The sequence below is a fragment of the Sminthopsis crassicaudata genome, chromosome 1, assembly GCF_048593235.1.
Source record: "Sminthopsis crassicaudata isolate SCR6 chromosome 1, ASM4859323v1, whole genome shotgun sequence".
Taxonomy (NCBI): domain Eukaryota; kingdom Metazoa; phylum Chordata; class Mammalia; order Dasyuromorphia; family Dasyuridae; genus Sminthopsis; species Sminthopsis crassicaudata.
Window position 1 is genome coordinate 561,725,173 of NC_133617.1, and position 21,653 is coordinate 561,746,825.

A 21,653-nucleotide genomic window follows, 5' to 3' on the forward strand; every position below is an offset into this window, starting at 1 on the left:
TCACTTTATGAGACCCTGCTCACTGGGTGCTTTTAGTATTGACAATTGCTAGCAAGAGGTTGGCAGTTCCCACTTATATGAGATGACCCCATGACCAACCAGTATGTCAAGATCCATTCAATTCATTCCTCAACAGTGCTCCTCCAAGAAACTAGATGCTTGCCAAGCACTGTACATGTTCACAGGCTGTAGCAGCTGAGCAAATTTTATTCAAGCCATTTATAATTACTTGGTGCCTTTAATTAGGTTTTTAAAGAAACCTAATTCTCAGTATCGAAAGCCTATTGTCCTTTGATTGGGAGGGAGAAGGAGTATAAAAATCATGTAAGCTGAGAAATACAGAATTATTTTAAACATTTGCTTAAGGACAAATCTAAAAATCCACAAAATGTCATTACTGTAGGTTTTAATAATTTGTAGATAAAATAAATCATAAACATCAGTCTTTTATCCTCAATTAATTGATTGAAATATATTCAGGAAGTCCATTGAACTAAAGAAACCTCACCTTTTATGTTTTCTTAAGACATGCTTACATGTTATTTAGATTTCTAAATCTGAGATTTCTAAACATTGAAAAATGAAAATATTTCTACCTTCATATTGGCATGATGAGAATGTGATTTTCAGAAAATGAAAAAATTAAATAAATAGAAGCACTATATATATATGTGTGTGTGTGTTTATGTGTATCTATGTGTGTATGTATATATATATATATACACATATATATTCTTTTTTAAATTAGCAAGTCAATGTAAGAGATTTTAAAATAAAAGTTCTCAACTAAGGCAAAATTTAACTATATGAATATGAAATTCCCAATAGCCTGAATCACGCTTTTTCTAAGGTTTCCCTATAGATCACAACAAATTGATCCCTTAAATTCTTTTTTTCAGGAATATTTCTAAAAGAAATTATGATCTGCTTTGATTAGTTAATGGCTTGAAGTTTTATTCTACATTACCCAGGCCTCAGGAACAAAAAAGTAACAGTGAGCATTTGATCCTTTTAAATCACACTGTCTTCTTGGAATGAATTTTTATGTGAAGTAATAATACACATTCAAACAAAATAAATGAAGAAGATTATCAAAAGAATGTAAAACCCACTTTAAAAAACAGCATTTCTTCTTGGTCACAAACACAGAGATATGAACTGATGCATACTAATAAAAGGTGAAAGTATGAAACTCTGAACTAATTTTCTTTAAAATGGAAAAGAAGCCAATTAACTTTTTCACTTCCATAGTACATAATTTTCTAGAGTGTCATTTGTGCTTAAAAGAAGGAAAGAATTAAAAAAAATGAAAAAGCTTTAACAAACCTGGTATTGAGACCTTATTGTGTATAATGTATTTTTAATTTTCTTTAATAATGAGATTAGAAAATTAACATGGCTGAAGTTCAAAACTTAATGCTTTGGAAAATCCACTAAAATAGAGAACAATCAAGATAAATTTGCATTTTGGTTATAAAAATCTCACCTCTTTAAACATTTAGCTTAGAGCTCAAACTTACAGTCTGATTGCTTTACTGCCAAGGTTTGTATTCACTGTTCATCTCTCTTTAATTTTTGCAGGATTATACACTGATTTAATTAGTGCCAGGAACTAATTTGAAGGGGGAGAAAAAGAACCAAATGAAGCAGGATTTTCTAGGATAGATTTCAGAGTTTCATAAGAAATATTTCTCCCTAGGGTTTAATCCAAAATATATTTGATCCCACAAAGCATTTTACTTTTTACTGGGTTTCTTCCCCTATATGAAAGGAGATAAACCAACAGAATTGGCTCCAAAGTTTGTTTTTGTTTTTTTTTCCCTTTCACTTAATAAAGAAATTCTCACCAAATTTCCAAAGGTACATTTTCTCCAATTCAAATAGTGGATATGAAATGCAACTAAAACCTAAAAGATTTTTAAAACTAATACATCCATAAAAAATGAATGCTGTGACATGTTACATAAAACTAAGGATAATTGTTGCTACTTCCTCCTTACATAATAAAGCATAGCATCTCCTGAAATCAATTCTGTTTTATTTTTTTTTATCAAAACATCCTTAGTCAATTAAACTTTAAAGAATCACATTCATCTTGGTCTACACTAGTTATATGTCTCTAACCTTAAGTAAACTGGTCTGCAATAAGTCCTCAACACAGAAAGAAAAATACAATTAGTCTCAATTCTATTATCAAAAACTAAAAAGCTTGAAGTATGTTTCCTTTCTTTTATTTCTAAGAGAAATAGACACAATTTTAGCCATAAATGTAAAGTACCTCTCTCTTGGGAGTTATAATATTGTTTTTTATTTTTGTTTTTTGCTGAAGCAATTGGGGTTAAATGACTTGCCTGGGGTCACACAGCTAACTAAGAAGCATTGTGTCTGAAGTCAAATTTGAACTCAGGTCCTCCTGATTTCAGAGGTGGTGCTCTATCCACTGCACCACCTAGCTGCCCCTGTAATACTGTTTTAATATGTTATAGACTGGGAAATTCTATGCTAAACCTCATATTCCTCTGTAAATATCAAACATTTTTATATCTGCACCTGGTTATTTTGTTGTTATAGTAACACATGTTATTATTCCAAAGATGAATTTGATGCTTCAAATTCTAATAAGCAAAGCTTTTCCCAAGATTTAGTAATGACACTCATCAGTCTGTAACTTATGCTAAATGATTCTGCAATGTCTGATTTTACTTTCACAGTTAAATTAAAAAGGATCAAGTCCTTGAGTGTTTTAGTATTCAAACCAAAATCCAATGTGCAAATTCATGTTTCCATTTTCACACTGTATTATTACCTGAATTAATTTCTTACTGTCCAATCCAAAAGACAGAATAAGGATAAAAAGTAGAAATAGTCAACTTTTTACATAACAGTATTACATAAGATATAAAGAATCTTTACCTGTCCAGAGAGAGTGTCACTGTTTCATTCATTTCTGGGATATCATCCGCTTTGACAGTAATATTAATCATTGTATCACTTTGTCCAGATAAAAATACAACAGAACCATTAAAAGGGCCTATATCATCTAGTGTCACTGATTTTGAATTAAACCCAGAGGGCTTCAAACTCCAAAATACAATGGCTTGACCTTCAGTTCCATCTCGATGTAAGGGAATAGAAATCTGACATAAAATAGAACAATAGACTGAGTAATTATACAGACATTACCTAGTACATGCACATGTCATTAAATACTTTTTTAAAAATAACAACACAATGAAGTGGTGTTAAATAACATAAAAAATCTCATTTGTACAACCAAATATTTGTGCATCTTCCTTTTCCAAAAATAAAGACAAATCTTGGAAATTATAAGCTTTTTATTTAGTTTCATGCTAATATTTCTAAATAGTATAGCTTAATTGGGAAAATGTACAATTATACCTAGGAAAGTTGCCTCCAAAAAATAAGGTTATAATCTATACAAAGTCCTTAAACATAAAACTTAATCTTATTGCAAAACTTAACAGTACAAAATTAACAAATGCAGGAAACCAACCTTAGAAGAATTAGAATTCCCTCTTTTGAAAGCCACAATTGGAAAAATGCCTCAAACTACAAAAATCATTACTGGTAAGAAATACTCTACTTACCACTTCAGCAGGGGAATCTTCTGGCTCATGAAGAATAATTGGAAGATTGCTGATGAAGCCAATTTCTCCATTTGCAATATCTGGAGTTACTCTTAGAGAAATGTTTCGAATGTCACCAAATGTAGGACTTAGCGGTGGGATTGGAGGAATTATATTCATTAGCTCCACACTTTCTAACTATAATATATAAAGAAAATAGCAATAAAAGCAATTATAACTAACATGTACTCTAGCAAGACAAGTAACATGAGACAACAAGCAGTTGTTAGAGTAAATGCATAATACTGAAGAAAGAAGATTGGATTTGGAATCAATGAACCTGGATTTGAGTCCTGGTTCTTCCACCTACGTGACTTTGGGGAAATCTACTTACCCCTCTAGGTCTCAGTTGCCTCCTTTGTAAAATAAAAAGATGGCACTAAATGGTTTCTAAGGTTCCTTCAGACTTTAACTTTACACTCCAATGAGCCAACCCCATTGTTTAAAATATTGATAATAGTAATGATACTGTTAAAGATTTCCAAGCAAACGAATAATATTATGACATGGGATATTTGAGGAAGATTAGGATGAATTGTACCAGAGAGATCCTGGATCAAGGAGACAAAGGAAGAAACTATTATAATAATTCCACTTCATGTTGGTAAAAGTCTAGGTAATGTGATACATTAGAAAGGACACCTCTGATATGTGGAGAAAAATGGCCAGTCTTAATAATGAATTAAATTGAGAATATGTAAATAGGACACAATTGCTGCCTTCAAAAAAATTTACAATCTAGATGTCTAGGATTCTAAAGCTTGCCCACAGTAGAGATCTAACAAAAAGACAAGTTAGTTTACTCTAGTTTTCACTAGACTGTATTTAATTATTGAACTGACACTCAAAATTTTAACTATAAAAGATGCTGCCAGTTCAGGAACTTTTATAAAATGACAGTAATAAATATTCCTAAAATTCATAATCAAAGTCTTTAGTACATACTACATATCTCATGGCAATGCTGTCATCTAAAATATCCTCCCTTCTTTCTCTCTCTCTGCAAATCCTAAATATCCTTCAATGCTCATTTCAAATATCAAATGCTCCATGAAGATTTCCTAATAACTGTTTACACTGGTCTTCCTCCTAAGGTGAATTCCTGTAGTTTAATAATTAATTACATAATAGTTTGTCTTGTCTTATGTCTTCAAGCCTCATCTTCCCAAATAGATTGTAACCTCTTTGAGAAGGATTATGAATTTAACATTTTATATGTCCTTTCCTCCCTGTTCCCATCTTGTACTGACAGTACAGCACTGAACACAGAAAAGTTACCAATAAATGTGTGTTGTTTGAGTGTTTCTGAGTTCTGTTTTCAATTCAATTTATTTGACAAATACTTATTAAGCATGTATAATGTTCAAGGACTATGCCAGGCACAATTAGGTAATTGAGAATGCCAGAGTCTTTGCCTGCCAGGAACTTACATCTTACTAAAAGGATTGAACACAAAGCGAACAGCCACAGAAAAAGCAAGAATATGAGTAAATACATAGAAGACAAACAAAACACTATGGCTAATCCTATATGACTAAAGTGAAGAGTATAAAAAAGGAATTATTATGAAATAAGACTAGAAGATGAGTCAGAAACAGTTCGTGGAGGAACATAAATCCCCGTGTAGCACTCCCTTGGCAATATGATATGGGAGAGATTTTCCTCACTTCAGACAAGACTTCTTATTAGTCAGACTATCATCTGGGTTTTATAAACTCTTTGGCATCAAACTGTCATTTTGTTTTAGGGCATCTTCTCATTTATTGCCTAAGTTTTGGAGATTTTAAAAGAGTCATTTATGACAATGGTAGTACCACTGACTTTTTTTCCTCATATTTTTATCTCCTATGGATTTTTGGACTTCTTATTTGTTATTCTTCCTTCTTTGTAGCTACTCTCTACAATATCCAACTTGGAGGGTTGACATCAATAATGTTCTCCTTCATTCACCCTTTTTTTGTTTAAAATCTATTTGACTTGGCTTGCAAGAACTGGAAAATGCATTCTTACTAATCTTTGTTAAGTATATTCCAACTCTAACTTTGAATTATCAGTTTTTTGTAAGCTATGAATGATACAGAAATCCAAATCCCATTCTCTGATACTACTTTGTTGGTAACCGATTTACTTCCCAAATTAATTTTCCTCTCTTATATCCCTTGCTATAAGTGTAACAGTAAGAAAAACTTAACTTTTCCCCCAGTAGTTTTCAATTCTTTACCCAAAACTTTAAAATCATTAAGTTTTATATTTTTCTGGCTCTGTCTCTTGTGCCCACACCTACAATCTTAGTGATTCTTGTGAATCACCTAAAATAAGTGGATATTTGTCATCTATTTTGATAAGTCTTGATGTCTAGAATACATTCCACAGGAAAAACAATTCTCTCTGTGATTATTGGGTTGACAAATGCTGTCTCAATATCTCTCATAGCAAGGATTGTTAATACGTTTGCCCTTTCTCTGCCCTTTTTTTGATGAACTTATCACCTGATATCTTCTATGACTCTATTTTCATTGTAGGGAGAACAAGCAACCTCTTCCTCCTCAAATAAATCTAACTTTCTCCTCCTTAGCAGCTTCCAATTTTTTAAAGCAGTAATTGTGACAATTTTTTCCTCCTTTTTTTCTTTTTTCTCCTCTGACATTTTTCCATGGTCCAAAAATCAGGCCTCCTCTCCTCCAACTCAGAACCTCCTTCTTTAATATTTAAGATTCTCCTCTATTTCATTTAGGAATTTCTCATTCTCCTCTCAACCTGGAATTTAGAGAGGCATTTTTTGAGTCCCTTCACATTGTCCTCAAGAAGGGTAATCATTTTACATTTGGAGCACATTAGTCATTAGTCTGTGGTAGAAAGATAAAAATCTCATATTCAGTGCAAGTCACTGTACAATTTTCCTTATTCTCCATAATGGTTGAGATTTTTGGTATCATTTCTTGAAACCATTTGCAGGTAGTTTCAGTTTTTCTGGTTGAAATGGGTTTTTTTGTTTGTTTGTTTGTTTGTGATAACTCCACTTAAATTCCTTTCCTTTGTTCCAACAAATCCACAGCTACAGCCATTACTGCCTTCCCCTCAGCCTTGTACCAATTTCCTTTTTCACTTATTTGCCTCCACTAATCCATCCTAACAATTTGTTTAAATCTCCAATTTTTCCACTTTTCTTTTCTTACTTTGTTTCATACTGTACTTTCTTGAGTCTATCTTCAAGTTTGCCTCCTAATCATTCTAAGTTCTCCTTATTTCTCATTAATCCTTTTATAGCTATCTTAATTGTCCTTAATCTAGTTTCCCTTACAACATGGAAGAATTCAGATCAATCTATAAATCTAGAGATTGCTCTTCAAATTTTTCTCAATTACTCTGAAGTTTTGCCAAATAACTCCTTACCAAATTTAACTTTTTACCACTGACCCTAACTCCCTAAAATTTGGAAATACTGATTTAGAAGTCAACTATGTGGAATAGATGTTTGAAGTCATGGAAAGAAATAATATTGCAAAGAGAATAAATATAGTGGGAGAAGAAAGGAACATTAAGATCAGAGAAGAAGACTCTCAAAGTTAGGTATCTAAAAAGAAAAAATAAACAAAAGAAAAGAAATTATCAGAGGAAAACTAAAAGGAACCAGTGTCATGAAATTAAAAAAAAAGGATGAAAGTATGAAGGATAAAGGTATCAACATATTCAATGCTGCAGAAATGTCAAAGAAGATGAGGACTCATAAGAGAATTAGGCAATTAAGAAGTCAGTGGCAACTCTAGAAGAATGACTTTAGTAAAGTAATGGCTGAAAAAGTTGAAGAGTGATTGGATAGTAAGCAATGAAGCCATCAAGGGTTTTCTAAAAGTAAGAAAAAAAATAAGGCAAAAGCTGGAGAGATGAGTCGATATTTTTCAAATAATGCTATGTAGCCATTAGTCATAGCACAGTGGCAAAAGCAAAGCCAGAACCCAGATCTTCTGATCTAATGGTCATGGCCATTTCTACTATAACACTAGTGACTTTCATAGACATCCCAGTTTTTAGAACACTGTGCTATTCTTTGTATAAAACACAATAGGCTTGGCTAGTCACTAGTAGGGTGGTTTGCACTTTGAGTTGTTTTCCTAATAACAATGATAGATGGTCCATCATCCTTCCCTTGTTACCCCTTATTCCTTTGTATCCAACAACATACTTCTAAATATATATATATATATATATATATATATATATATATATATATATATATATATATATATATATATATATATATATATATATATTTAAGAATTAATGATTACTAAAGATTTTCTAACTCTCACATTTTGCAATGAAAATCTTAGAAACTCCAAACAAAATTTAAAGAGTAAGATATTTAAAAAGAAAGAAAAAAAGAAACATATGTCTGGGAAATAAGCCCTTTAAGTAAAAGATGGGAAAGTATTAAGGGAAAATAGTGTTTCCTAACACTCAAGACCATTCAAAGCACAATCAAACATTCCATGATACCTTAGACTACATAATTCAAATATACCACCTCAGCCTCTCCCCTAAAAAAGGGGGTAAAGAGTTAAAAAGTTAGACTCGTCCCTTCTGCTGGAGAAAGGAAATTAAATTATAAGAATTTCATTTTTTATTTTCTCTATCTTAGTAGAGAGAGATAAATATTATATTATATTAGAATTAGAAATAAGGGCAGAATATTAGAATAAAAAGTAATGATCATTCAATTCTCCAAATTTAAATAGCACATAAACTTAAATTATGATGGCAGGAGGGGGAAGGTGATGGATAATTTGTTTATGATTTTTGAAATATGAAACTTAAGGTTGAGAATTTTTAACCTTAACCAGGGCAAGAAAAAAAAAGGAAAACCTAGACTCTATTTTACTTTTAGATAAGGACAGTAATCCTGGGCTTTTAAGAATATCATTAATACTAAGAATTATTCTTGAATTCTATATGGTAAAAAAATTAGGGGAATATAGAACACACTGGTAGAAAGGAAAAGGGCTAGTTTCCCATGGCTGGTTTTCTTGTCTACAAGCCCTAAATCATATTAATCCATTCATTAAAAACTATTCCTTACTATTAGATCATTTGCAACTAGAATAGCACATTAGTAATCTCATGTATGCCAAAAGTCGTATCTCAAACTGTCTTTAACTCAGATGGTTACTGAAGAATGAGTAGCTCATGTCTCTGATTCTGCATTCTTTAGTTTCATTCAAGTTTCCATGCTGAATCTGCTTCCTCCTATTCTTAGGTTGCTCATCCATTATGTACTGTACAAGCTATATAATGTTCTAATTCTAACCGTGTCCCTTGTGTTTAAAGTCTATTTTGAACTTCAAGGAATTGTGTAGTAACAAATAGTACTGTTTTCCAAATGAGTACTTTAATTAACTATCTATAATTTAAGGCCTCCCTCCTCACACCTTTTTTATTTTTAACTGAATATGCAAATCTTTAAGATCTATGATGATAAAACAAAAAAGAGCTAGAGTGTTGGCATCTGTATCTTTAAAAATATTGTCATTGACCAATATGACCAAATCCTCTGCCTCTAGGTTCATCTTGGTTTCTATTTTATAAAGTACTTACTATGTTGTAGGAAAGTCATAATGTTTTGAGAGGCTTTATGAAAATAAATATCCCATTGTTTGGAATTTCTAATTTAAAAATAGTATTATAGTTGAAATAATATTAGTTCAAGGCAGAAACCCCCAAAAGTCATAACTGACAAGGCAGTATGATCAGCAAATAATAAAGTCCTGAATCTGTGGTCCCAAATCTGACATTTATTATATGTATGATTTGAGGCAAATCATTTAAACTACCTAGACCGGTTTTCTCATCTATCAAGGTGAGAGATATGAATTTAATATTCTCTATGTCTGAATTCTTGTGATCATATGAAATAGGAAGATGTTCTGCACTGCTAAAAACTATATTTTTTTCTAATAATATTTCCCAAAACCACATTACAAACACACAAGAGGGAAAAAACAAAAAACAAAAACAAAAACAAAACAGGATCTCCATGTTATTTAGGAGCAAAAATCAAATCAGTACATTCAATACCTTTGTTTTCTGTCATAAATAGTTAGACTCTCACCAGATTTTTCTATCTAAGTTTGAAACTTGATGGTGAAGGGCCTCATAAGGAAAACCAGGTAATAGATAGTAGCTAGGGAAAAGATGGCAATGCCATTAGTCCTAGGAAGAACCTAAAAACCAATACTAGTTTTTAAATTTTCAGTCTCTTGGACCTTTAAAAAATCTTCATGGTTAAGTCTGAGAAAAACTAGCCTTATGGGAACTACAGGTATTTAGTGCACTCTATCTATTTATAATCTCCAACAATCCAAAAGGTAGTGAAGCTTATTAAGCAGAGAACTGGCTCTGGAGTCAAGAAGCCTTGGGGACTCTGATCCATACTTAAATGTATAACCATGGATAAGCACAGTGACTGTCTTGCATCCTGATTGATTTTTTTAAACTTGCTCATTTACTGTAGTTTAGGAAATCTCTATGATAAAATCTCAGTCCAAACTAACTACTTACCCATCTACATACATAATATATACATCACATGGTCCTAGCTGGGAACTATATGTTTTGTTTTGATGTAAATCATATTTTATTTTTTTCAATTACATGTAAAGAGTTTTTAACATTTATTCTCCTATGTTAAAAACCCTATAAATATGTGTAGGTATAAAGAGACTCTTTTAATAAAATCATAAAAAGAATCTATCTGACACCAAAAACAAGCACTATGTGTAATGTGGATACACTAAAACTTTTTACAATAAATACAGGAGGTAAACAAGGGGCCCATTCTCCCCATTATTTTTACAATTCTGGAAATGCTAGCAAAATCAACAAATTAAGGGAAAGAAATTAAAGGCATAAAAACAGATAAATAAGAGATAAAACTATCAATTGTACAATGTTTTACTTGAAAAGCCCCAGAGAATCAGCAAAGGTATAGTCAAGAACTTCAACCAAATTATGGCCTACAAAAAAAAATCCTCAAAAATCTCCAAAATTTCTATATAACAAAAGAAAAGAAGCAATAATAGAAATGGAAACCCCATTTTGCATAACCAACAAAATGGAACATAGTAGGCATTTTTAAATACTGATTAATATGATAAATATAGAGAAGCAAAGAAAAATCTACAAGAACTGATAGAGTGAAGTAAGCAGAGGCAAGAAAACAATATACACCGTAACTACAATAATATAACTGGATATAACTTTATATCAAAAAAAAAAAAAAAAAAGGCAAAGGCAAGTGTAACAAAATTTTAAAGATCAAGTAGGATTCAAATGAAGATACAGGAGAGGAAACTCATATCTAACCCCTTGGTGGAAATGGGAAGTCCAAAGGTCCTAATACATTGTATATGTTTTTAGACTTTTTGATCAGTTGAGTCATTTTTTTCCTCTCTCAAAAAAAAAATACTTCTTGTTATATGGGATGTTCTCTGAGAGGTGAGAAGGTAGATTAACATTTATTTTAAAAAATAATCCTTATATCAAATAGATATATGTCATATCAAAGTTCTTCCTCCACAAGAAGAAAACCTACCATCCTCCTTCCTCCTTCATTTCTTGCTTCTCAGGCTGTTCTGAACTTCAAAAACTTCTCCCTTTCTCTCTCTGTCTATCTCTTCTCCTCCTCCTCTAAACTCATTGTGTCTAAAATGCACTTGATGAGTCATGTAAGATCTTATAACAATATTTGTACCATTATTTTTACTGCTATTTAATTTAAAGTCTTGTCTAGAACTCATGTTCCCTGATGGTAAGGGCCATGTTGCCCTTCTGCTTCCTTGGATCTACCTTTCTGCCTACTCAAGTGCTTATAATCAGAAGTCATTCAGTAAAAATTTGCCCTTTAGTATGAAAAATTTTCCTACTTTCTTATCCTTTTAATTAGTCAACTATAAAAAAAATCATTATATAGGCCACTTGATAAAAATGCTGCAAGTAGGATTTCTTATTAGTTCACCCAAGAGATCTTATTGAATTAATGCAACTGCTAAAAAGTATCTATTTTATAAATTACAAAATAGCTTAGGCCCTGGGAGAAGCTCTTTATTCAATAAGTCTTTAGTCATAATCTCTTTAGAATAATCAAGCTTTCAACTGGAAAACCTTAACCAATGACTCTAGATGACAGGGAAGTGCAATATTAAAAATGAAAGCACAATTAAACTAGGGCAAACCTGTGCAAATCTACCCACTAGACTAGACTCCTAATGCTTAAAAAACAATATATTCCAGCCTAGTATTATATACAAAGTAAAAAGAAATACTGGCTGTTTCTGAAGGCTTTTTCTCAGGACTTGCTAAATGGTAAAGGATTCATAAGTACCTTAATAGAGCATGAAACAAATATTTTGTTATTTAATATTCCACGTGAACCTGTCTTCATTAATGAAGTCCAAATGAAAACTATTATGACAATTAAGAGGAGGATGAATGTACATCTGATTCTCAGAAACTATGATAACAGCATAATGTAATCTCATAATGTACATTCATAAGGTATTACAAAATATTCAGTTGTAGCTTGCTGTAGTCATGCAAAAACACCTTACTGAAGTATTTTTTATTACCTTATTGAGATGTCAGAAAGGATATCTGGACTAGGGCTTTTAACCTGGAGTCTGGACTTTTTTACTTGTCTCTGAGTTAGGTTTTTTTTGTTTTTTTTTTTTTTTTTGGTTTGGTTTGGTTTGGTTTTGAGATTGGCTCTCTCTCTAATTCCCCAAGACCAGAAGCATAGAAGCCACTTATATACTCAATGCTAATATTGATCAGCATAAATTTTGACCTTATTTGTGAGGAATCTAGATAGGTTTGTTGTTCTAGAGAGAGCAAAACTTAAAAGACTTAATATATTTAATAACTCAGTCAAACCTAGGACATGGGAATTGTTTTTTTTTTTTTACCATTGTTTCTTATGCAAAACAAAATGAAAAGAGAAAAAGAGAGGCCACTGGATAAAGTTTAAAGTTTCGTAGAAGAGCAAAGAACATAAAATAATAAAAAAGCAAAAAAAAAAAAAAATTCCACTAATCCAGATACAATTCATAAAACACATTTAAATTCATTTTTCCCAAAAAGGATCTGTGCCCTATATATTTTTAAAACACAACTATATTTATTTTAAAACCCTTTCAGCAATAGTTACAAAACTAAAAAGTCTCATCCTTCCTTGATAAATTATACCTTGGATGTCTGATTAATCAAACTTTCTGGGGAGTCAGAAAACACTTTTTTCAAGCATCACAGAATTGTGGAGCTGGAATAGATCACTTATTATTTAGTCCAAATAGTTCACGTTAAAAGACTGAGCACAAGAAAGTAGAAATGATTTACTTGCTAGCTAGTAGCAGATCTAAGATTATATTCATATCTTTTGACTCCCAATCCTGTATTCTTTCTATCACATAATGTAACCTTTCTTATTTCATCAAATTGTTGTATTTACATATTCTTCATCCACTTTCCTAATAACATGCTGGCTTTCCTACCATTTACTAAAAGTAGATAAAGTATAAAGGAAAAAATTCATTTAATTGGAGTTTTTTGAATGGACATGTTAATGTAATAAGACAGAGACATTTTACTTTTCAAGATCTGTAAAATCAGTATATATACTTTTGAATCCAGATATAATAAGTAATATAGTAAGGCAGAGTTACATTTATTCTTCAGTGTCTGAGGATTCAGTCACATATACTCTTGGGCCTGTTACATCTATTTTGAGTACACTTTGATTATCAATTTTAGCAATATTACATAACAAATAATACCAAAGTAAATGGGTCACTTAAAACCTTATTTTTTGCCACCTAAGTAAAAAGGTCACTTAAAACCTTATTTTTTGCCACCTAAGAGGACTGTTGTGAGGAAAGTATTTGCTTAAATTGTTCTGTAATACATAAATGTAACATTATTATTGCTATTGAGTAAAAAGTAGTATAAACTAGGGCCTACTCATTTTATATATAAGAGGCTACTAATGTAATTTTTATCCAGATTATAGAACTAATAAAATACCTGCACTAGGAAATGGGCCCCATTTTGAAGGAATGCATCATTTCTTATGGGTAATTTCATAGCAACTTGAGTTTTCCGTTCTGGAAAGATGATACTATTTCTCTTAGACATATTTAAGATGCCATCTTTTGCTCGCAAAAGGTCCACAGCTCCAGCAGGAATATAAAATGTAGAAAAAAGCATCTTCACATCGCCTTTAGTTCCTCCTTGTCTTGTAAAATTCAAAGATAGAAATCTTTCACCTGGGCTGCTTTCAATCTTCTGATCTTCCAAAGGATAAAACTTTATTAAACCATAAACATCATCACTGTCCTGGATGTAGAACAAAAGCTGTCCCAAAAAAAGTAATTTAGACAATGCACAGAAATTAATAAATTGTTCACCTTCTATCATTATTCAAATTCTTATCAAATTTGTACAAATAGATCTAAGGATATATATTTCTTAATTCTGTAAAAAAAAAAAAAAGATTCAAGAATGAGCATTACAATTTGTATTAACAATAGCAATAAAGAGGCAAGTATTAAGTGGAAAATAGCCCACTTTGGCATTAAAAAAATATGAGTTTCAAGTCCTGTTGTTGACAAATAAAGGTTTTATGAAACTGGCTAATCACTTAAATCCTAGGTGCTGCAAGCAATTTTTTAAGATTATTAATTACAGAGAAGAGCATATAATCTTCATTATTAGAGGGAATTTTCTTAACAAGAATTTCCTCTACCAATAAAATCACAATGCAGTTAAAATAAATAATAGAAATAGAAAAAGAATAGCCAAAACTTTCAGAGAGAAAATGAGAGAGAGTAAGGCAGGAAGGAAAGAAGGAAGGAAGTCAGGCAGACAGGAAGGAAGCAAGGTGGGGAGAGAGAGAGAGAGAGAGAGAGAGAGAGAGAGAGAGAGAGAGAGAGAGAGAGAGAGAGAGAGAGAGAGAGAGAGAGAGAGAGAGAGGAGAGAGGGAGGGAGGGAGAGAGAGAGAGGGAGGGAGAGAGAGAGAGAGAGGGAGAGAGAGAGAGGGAGGAAGAAAGGAAGGCAGGAAGGAAGGGAGGAAAGGAGAGAGAGGGAGGAAGAAAGGAAGGGAGGGAGAGAGGGAGGGAGGAAGAGGGGAAAGGAGAGAGAGAAGGAGGGAAGAAGGGAGGGAAGGAGGAGAAAGGAAGAGAAGGAAGGAGGAAGGAAGGAAGGAAGGAAGAAAGGAAAGGAGGGAGGGAGGGAGGGAGGAAAGAAAGGAGGGAGGAAGGAAGGAAGGAAGAAAGGAAGGGAGGAAAGGAGTAGGGAGGAAGGGAGGAAGAGAAGAAGTATTTGCTCAGTTTGTTTTCTCTTGGTATGATACCTCAAACTTAAATTTTATCTTCTTATGCAAAAATGTCAGCTTCCTTACATCAGACACAAAACACATCAGAACAAAACCAAAGGCCTTACCTCTGCTGGCTCACTCACTTCTGCCCCTCCTTGTACTGTATGAGGCAGAATTTGAAGAAGATAAGCTTCTGCCTCTTCAGGGAGATCATCATTAATAATAGTTAGAGGAATAGAGGCAATCATCTGCCCTTGAGCAAAATGCAGAATACCCGAACTTGGCATGATGTCTGTTGTCACTGGAGAAGGATCGCTACTGTTCCGTGTCATGACCCAATTCACTGAAATGTTCCCATGGGTTCCGCCATTTCTTACCACTGTAATTTCTTCAAACCTATAATTTTAAAGGAAAATTGTAAGCAGATGTATATATGTAAGGTAACAGATTATTATATTCATCATATTACATTTATGTTGATAAATATTGTTATTTTATGCCATAAATATTATTATGTTATTCACACCCCCATTGTAACGTAACATCTTTAAGGGTAAGAACTGCCTTTCCTTTTTCCTTGTATTTGAATCATTTGGCATATAGTGAGAGATAAATAAATGTTCAACATACTGTTATAAATAATACAATTGTTTCTTGGATATACATGCTTTATGTGTATATGAGATTAATAGAGAAAAATTTAATATTGACAAAAATTGTTATCCCAGTTATAGATACATAACTCAATAATAGAAATATATCTGACTTTCAAGTTAGCATCTATCCTAAATCATACACTACAATTCCATCCTTATTTTTAAGTTGAAAATAAAGTAACTTCTCAACGTTGTAAGAAGGAAATTACAAAGTAATTTCTTTGTAATATATATGTTGGTCAATTTGTTAGACAAGCCAGTAAGTAAACTTTGAATACTAATATATTAAAATAATAATCAAATCAACAACAGGTATTTATCATAGCAACAGAGTAAAACTAAACCCTACCTTGAGACTCGGTCTTCATCAATAACAACTGTCTGTTCAAACAACACACTATTGAAAGATAGCACTCCGTAAGGCTTATCATTTGCCTTAATGGTGACTTGAACCAAGGAAGGATTTAATAACACAGCATCTCCCTGTAAAGTGTCCTTAAGTAGGACAATAAGAAAGGATTCAGCAATCTCTGGTATGGCGTCATCGATGATTTGAAATTTCAAATAGGATTCGTGAACAAAAGGTGGGAAAATAATTGTAGTATTTGGCTGGAGATCAATAAAGTCTACATTCTGCTCTGCATGAGCTGTTGAATTCCCAGTTACAACAGCATAATTGATTGAAACTTGATATTCATCAGATCCAATCAAATATCCACTCTCGTTCTTACCACGAACCACTGGAATTGTTAATATATCTGCTTCCTCAGGCACCAAATAACTACTCTGGATAAAGCGTATTGGACTGTCATTTTTCCGAATAACAACCTCAACTGAGTTTCTTGTAGTGTTGATTTCAGCCCCTCCCTCTATGCTTTTCAGCTTAACCAAAAACAGTTCATCATTTTCTGGTATCTGCCAAAGCAAAAATAAACACTGATGAATAAAATAGCCCTGACAATACTGGCAAATCAACTTGCATATAAAGTCATGATTTTTTTTTCTAATTTGATTATAAATGAACCAAAAATATCTACCTAAAAATAACAAATGTGAGTAATCATAATCCCTTGACTGCTTTTCCTAAAGTAAGAGGTTTATTTTGGAAGGAGAACAATAATAAGGATCATGTAAAGGATATATATTACAACTTAACTTACTAGACCCTTAATCTAAAGAATGTGTATTAAACATATTTTTCTATTTCATTTTACATCAATTTTAGTAGGTTATTGATAACAGAAGCTGCAGTGTCTATGATTATCTGAGAAATAAATGTCTTATCAGATTCATTTTAGCACTCTAGTGATATGCTTCAGTACACAGCAGTCTCCTTCTATTTCTGTCTCCTTCTAGAATATAAACCAGCCATTATTTGGATCTGGAAAGACAGCCATGATGTGCTTCAGGCAATAATGGAAAACCACCAGTATCTGAGACATTTCTTGAGCCTTGTCTGCATAGTACTGAGAGGGCTTTGTAGAATCACAGGATAGAAAAGCAAAATTTCACATTCTGAATATTCAAATGAAAGTGTAGTCATATCAACATGGATATTCCCTCCGATATAGCAAATTACAACCCATCCATGCCTATCCATCCTATGCTATTCTTATCCATGTCTATAAATTCTTGAAAGAAGGAAATCTCACTTCAAGTTGCTCCAAGAAAAACTATGAGAAAACATGAGAGGAGCCAGCAGGTCCCATCATCCCCCCCTTCCTTGCTTCACTAGAGGCCTGAAGGGTTCTTTCTTGGGTGTTATTGGGGATTATCTTTTGGTTGAGATGAGTTATCCTACTTTTATTCTACATTGTCTGGTATATATTCTCTTATGTAAACCTTCTCTGATTTTTGTTTTACTATCATTTTGAATAAATACATTGCTTTGCTTTTTGCCATAAGAGTTCATTATGGAATTGCTATTTTGTGGGAAAAGAAACTAGTCCCCCTGCAATGATGGCATAGCAATCAAAAGTTAGCTTAAATCTGGTCACATCCCTTAGAATAATAATTAAGGCAAGAGATAAATATAATCCTAGCCTGGAATCCCTTTTCTCTGAGAAGAGCAGAGTATTCTCCAGCTCCAAACTGTTTCTTTTTCTGGCAAGAATTAAAAATATCTCTTTTAGAAGGGTGGAGGGAGAAAAAAGTTGAGATATCTCTCTTCAAGTCACATACTTCCATATTATTTACTGGGATACAAGCCTCATTATACCTGGTATCTTGCTACACATGGGGCCCTCCTATGCAAGCATATATTCAACAAGTACTTTCTAAGTACTTATTATGTACCAGGCACTATGCTAATCACTGGAGACATTTTTTAAAAAAGGAAAAAATAGTCCCTGTCTTCAAGGACCATACAACCTAACAGAGGAGACAAAATTTACATACAAGGGAAATAAAAAGTAAATGTAAATAACCTGAGATAACTAAGAAAGGTCTCCTATAAAAAATGGAGTTTGCTTGCAGTCCTGTCAGGAAAACTAAAAAGCATTCTAAGCATGAGTCCTTTATTCTAATTCTTCTTAGTTATTTATTTTTTTAATGAAGCTTGTTCTCATCTATCTTGTGATTCTACAAAGCCCTCTCAGTGATACTCATTTTTAATTCCTCAGTAGTGTCCCATGACTTGTGTAAGAATGTGCTGGTAGATACTTAACAATTGGCAATCCATCTCAAAAAAAAAAAAAAAAAAAAAAAAAAGCATATATAGCATACTTTTAAGTTCAATTAGTATTTTAAAAATTTTTTCATTACTTTAATAAATTTAGACAATCAACAAAACAATAAAGCAAGCTCTTATTTGTAGTATTTATAAATTCCCAAGGTGTAAATGTTCATGCTGTTGACTAGCCATTGACTCACTTATGTTGTCTAAGTACTTAGCTGATTCTACATATTTCCTAAAGCATTATTCATTGTAATATAGTAGACTTTCAATTACTTTTTTATATTTAATATTAGAAATTAAAAGTCTGGCTTTTTTCCAACTACATGAAAAGCTAAGTTTATCAGTTCATCAAATAAGTTCCAAAATTTTGTTTGATATTTTGGAATATAGTTTACATATAGTATCACAAATAAGTAAATTTAAATTAAATTACTTAGAAAAAAAAAATTACTGTCAAGTGTTCACAAGACAATACAAACTTCCTCCAGAACACTCTTGCTCATGAGTTACCACCAGCAGAATATTAATATTATAAAGGTGAGCATTTGTTTCTAGGTGAACTTTGGGATCATTAAAGGACCTCTGCAATTTCTCAAACCATCTTAGTTCTAGGCTTAGCTCAATTTGAGAGAATAGCCAGGAAGAGAAGATGGTCAATAGGGTTAATTGCAGCAAAGAGTACAAAGCCTGAAAAAAGACCACTAGACAGCTAATTTGGAAGAAACAGGAAGGAAGACATGTTACAATAAGCTGAGGTGAGGGGGAAAAAAAAAAAAAAAAAAAGCAAGGCCAACAAGATGGTACGTACAGTGGTTACAGCAACCAGCCCGGAAGTCAGGAGAATCTCAGATACTTAACATTTCTTAGCTATGTAACCCTAGGCAAGTCACTTAATTGCAGTTGCCTCAGGGGGGAAAAAAGAACCAATGAACAGCTTTTATTAAATGGCAGAAAGAAAAAGGACTACAAATTTGAGGAAATGACAATCTATTGAGGACTTTTTGAAGATTAGTAGAGACTGAAAGAAATTAGAAGGGTGTAAATAATTATCAAGTCAATCCAATAGTAATGACTGAGAGGATGAGGATCAAGGTCACATGTAAAAAGATTGCCTTTAAGAGAGAACAAACAATCCAGGGATACAAATCTCAAAATACAATGCAGATTAACCAAAAAACAAAATAAACATGGAGTAGTAGAACAACCATCAGAATAAGGAAGTATATTTACTATTTTTTATTTAGTTATGTTAATACTGTTAAGGACTCCCCTGAACTTTTCTTTTTCAGTTGACATATTTTTCCAGAAAGATTGATCCAAAGCATGCAAGAGGTCTCCTAGCCAACATAATTTTTTGTTTGCACCCCAGATGTTACCCCTGTGTAATCTTTGGAAACAAAACAGTCTGTGCTGTGCTGAAAAACTGCTTGTGCAGGTAGAACTCATGTAGATATGCAGACCATCATATTTTCATAGATTACAATTCCTAAGGGAAAAGAATAAAGCTTTTGCCATTGCCCTACTCCTCCCCTTAGGGAAGGGTTTTGTTCTTTTCCTATCTTTACTGCACTTTTCCTCTCCCATGCCATATCCCTTTAGGAGGAGATTTCTGATAGTGCCTCCTCCAATAAATAAAAATTCATTTTCTAAAAACCAACCTTCCAGCAAGAAAATTCTTTTCCTAACTAGCATCTATGTATCACTTCAACTGAAGATTTAAAGGCCACTTTTATCTACCACATAATGAAACATTAGAGTAAGACTTTTGAGAAGGCTTTTTGAATAAGCTATAAATTTTTGAATAAATAATTTTTGTGTAAAATATATTCTGTGGCATGTCTGATTTCTTTTTATTTCTTTCATTTTTAAAAAGATGAACTGGCCATCTTTTTCCTTTTATATTCACTTGCCAATAAGTCATTGCCAGACTATTTTCTTGTGCCATGGGAACATATATGAAATTATCTATAGTATCCAAGCCAATTTTTTTTTCCTGTTTGGCTAGTACTAATCACATTTACATACTAATGTTGCTCTATTTCCTCCACTAAAGAAATCCCAGGTCCTGACTTTCATAAATGTATATGCATGTATGTATATACATGTATTTGGTCACATATCTATATATCTATATATATGATAAAAGATTTGGAATAGTTGTATATCCATGTGCAATCTGAGAATAAGGGCTCATTACTAAAATTAATTTAATTTTAAGTGTTTATTATCTGCATATTAGAAATTACAAGTATTAAAACCACTACCTTATATTCACACAGCTTTTTTTACTTTTTCACGTCATAGCAACAACTCTAATAGTCAAATGAGATAATATCTGTAAATTTCTTTGAACAGTGTTTGACAGAGTAGGCACTTAATAAATGCTTGTTCTTTTCCTTTCTCCCCATTAAGTTAAATATATTAAGTATGTATGTAGTGGGGTAGTTAGATAGTATTGTAAATACAGTACCAAGCTTACAGTCAGGAGAACAAATCTTAATTCAAATCCAGTCTCAGACATTTAATAGGCAAGTCACTGAGCATTATTGCCTCAGTTTCACCTTTTGTAAAATGAATTGAAATAAGAAATGGCAAATTACCCCAGTATTTTTTCCAAGGAAACCCCAAATGGTTTGACAAAAAGTCAGACATGACTAAAAAAGGCTAAAAGACAACCATAATTTATGCAATACATGCAAAAAGTGGGAAAACAGATTTACCCTCTTACACTCCTATCATTACTAGTCACAGTTCACTAATTTTATTTAGGATTTTAAAAGTTTTTTCTTCAAGGCCAACTATGCATGCATAACATAATTTAATACATGCTATTAAGGTATTTGATTTCAATTTGTGATGCAAGATAAAAGCTTCTGTACATCAAAGTACTAAATTTTTTTCTCACCTCATCATCCAGTACTGTCAAATTATAAACCACTATTGCTCTACCAGGAGGGAAGGTAATATTTCCTTTAACTGGACATAAATCTTCTTCAGGTGGGTTTGGACCGCCCTCTACCTGCAGATAGATAGATAGACAGACAGACAGATAGACAGACCGACCCACATATATAAGGTATTATTAATAAATGTAATTTAGTTTACAGCATTAGTAGCACTACAGCGGAAATAGTTTATAGGGTTCCAGAAACTACTGAAAGATTTTTCACACAGTCAATTACACTTAATAATGGCCTCTTAAGAGGCTATGAAGATTGTATTTCAAGATACTAAAACACGTATTACATAAGTATATAAGTAAGCTCAGAGGTTCTAGGTTATCAGTATTTTTTTTTCTTAACTATTTAATC

The 21,653-nt window shown here is 32.4% G+C and overlaps 1 protein-coding gene across 2 annotated transcripts in view; it reads right to left on the reverse strand.

Annotated features, from left to right (window-relative positions):
• The window catches only part of ADGRV1 (adhesion G protein-coupled receptor V1), a 710,827-nt gene that overhangs the window by 619,471 nt on the left and 69,703 nt on the right, over positions 1-21,653 (reverse strand). For both annotated transcript variants that reach the window (XM_074282108.1, XM_074282109.1), the window contains 6 exons: positions 21,248-21,361; positions 16,015-16,580; positions 15,135-15,405; positions 13,719-14,048; positions 3,609-3,785; positions 2,914-3,137 (listed from right to left, as the gene is read on the reverse strand). In XM_074282108.1, the coding sequence (XP_074138209.1) occupies positions 2,914-3,137; positions 3,609-3,785; positions 13,719-14,048; positions 15,135-15,405; positions 16,015-16,580; positions 21,248-21,361 (1,682 nt within the window). The remainder of the gene's footprint in view (positions 1-2,913; positions 3,138-3,608; positions 3,786-13,718; positions 14,049-15,134; positions 15,406-16,014; positions 16,581-21,247; positions 21,362-21,653) is intronic.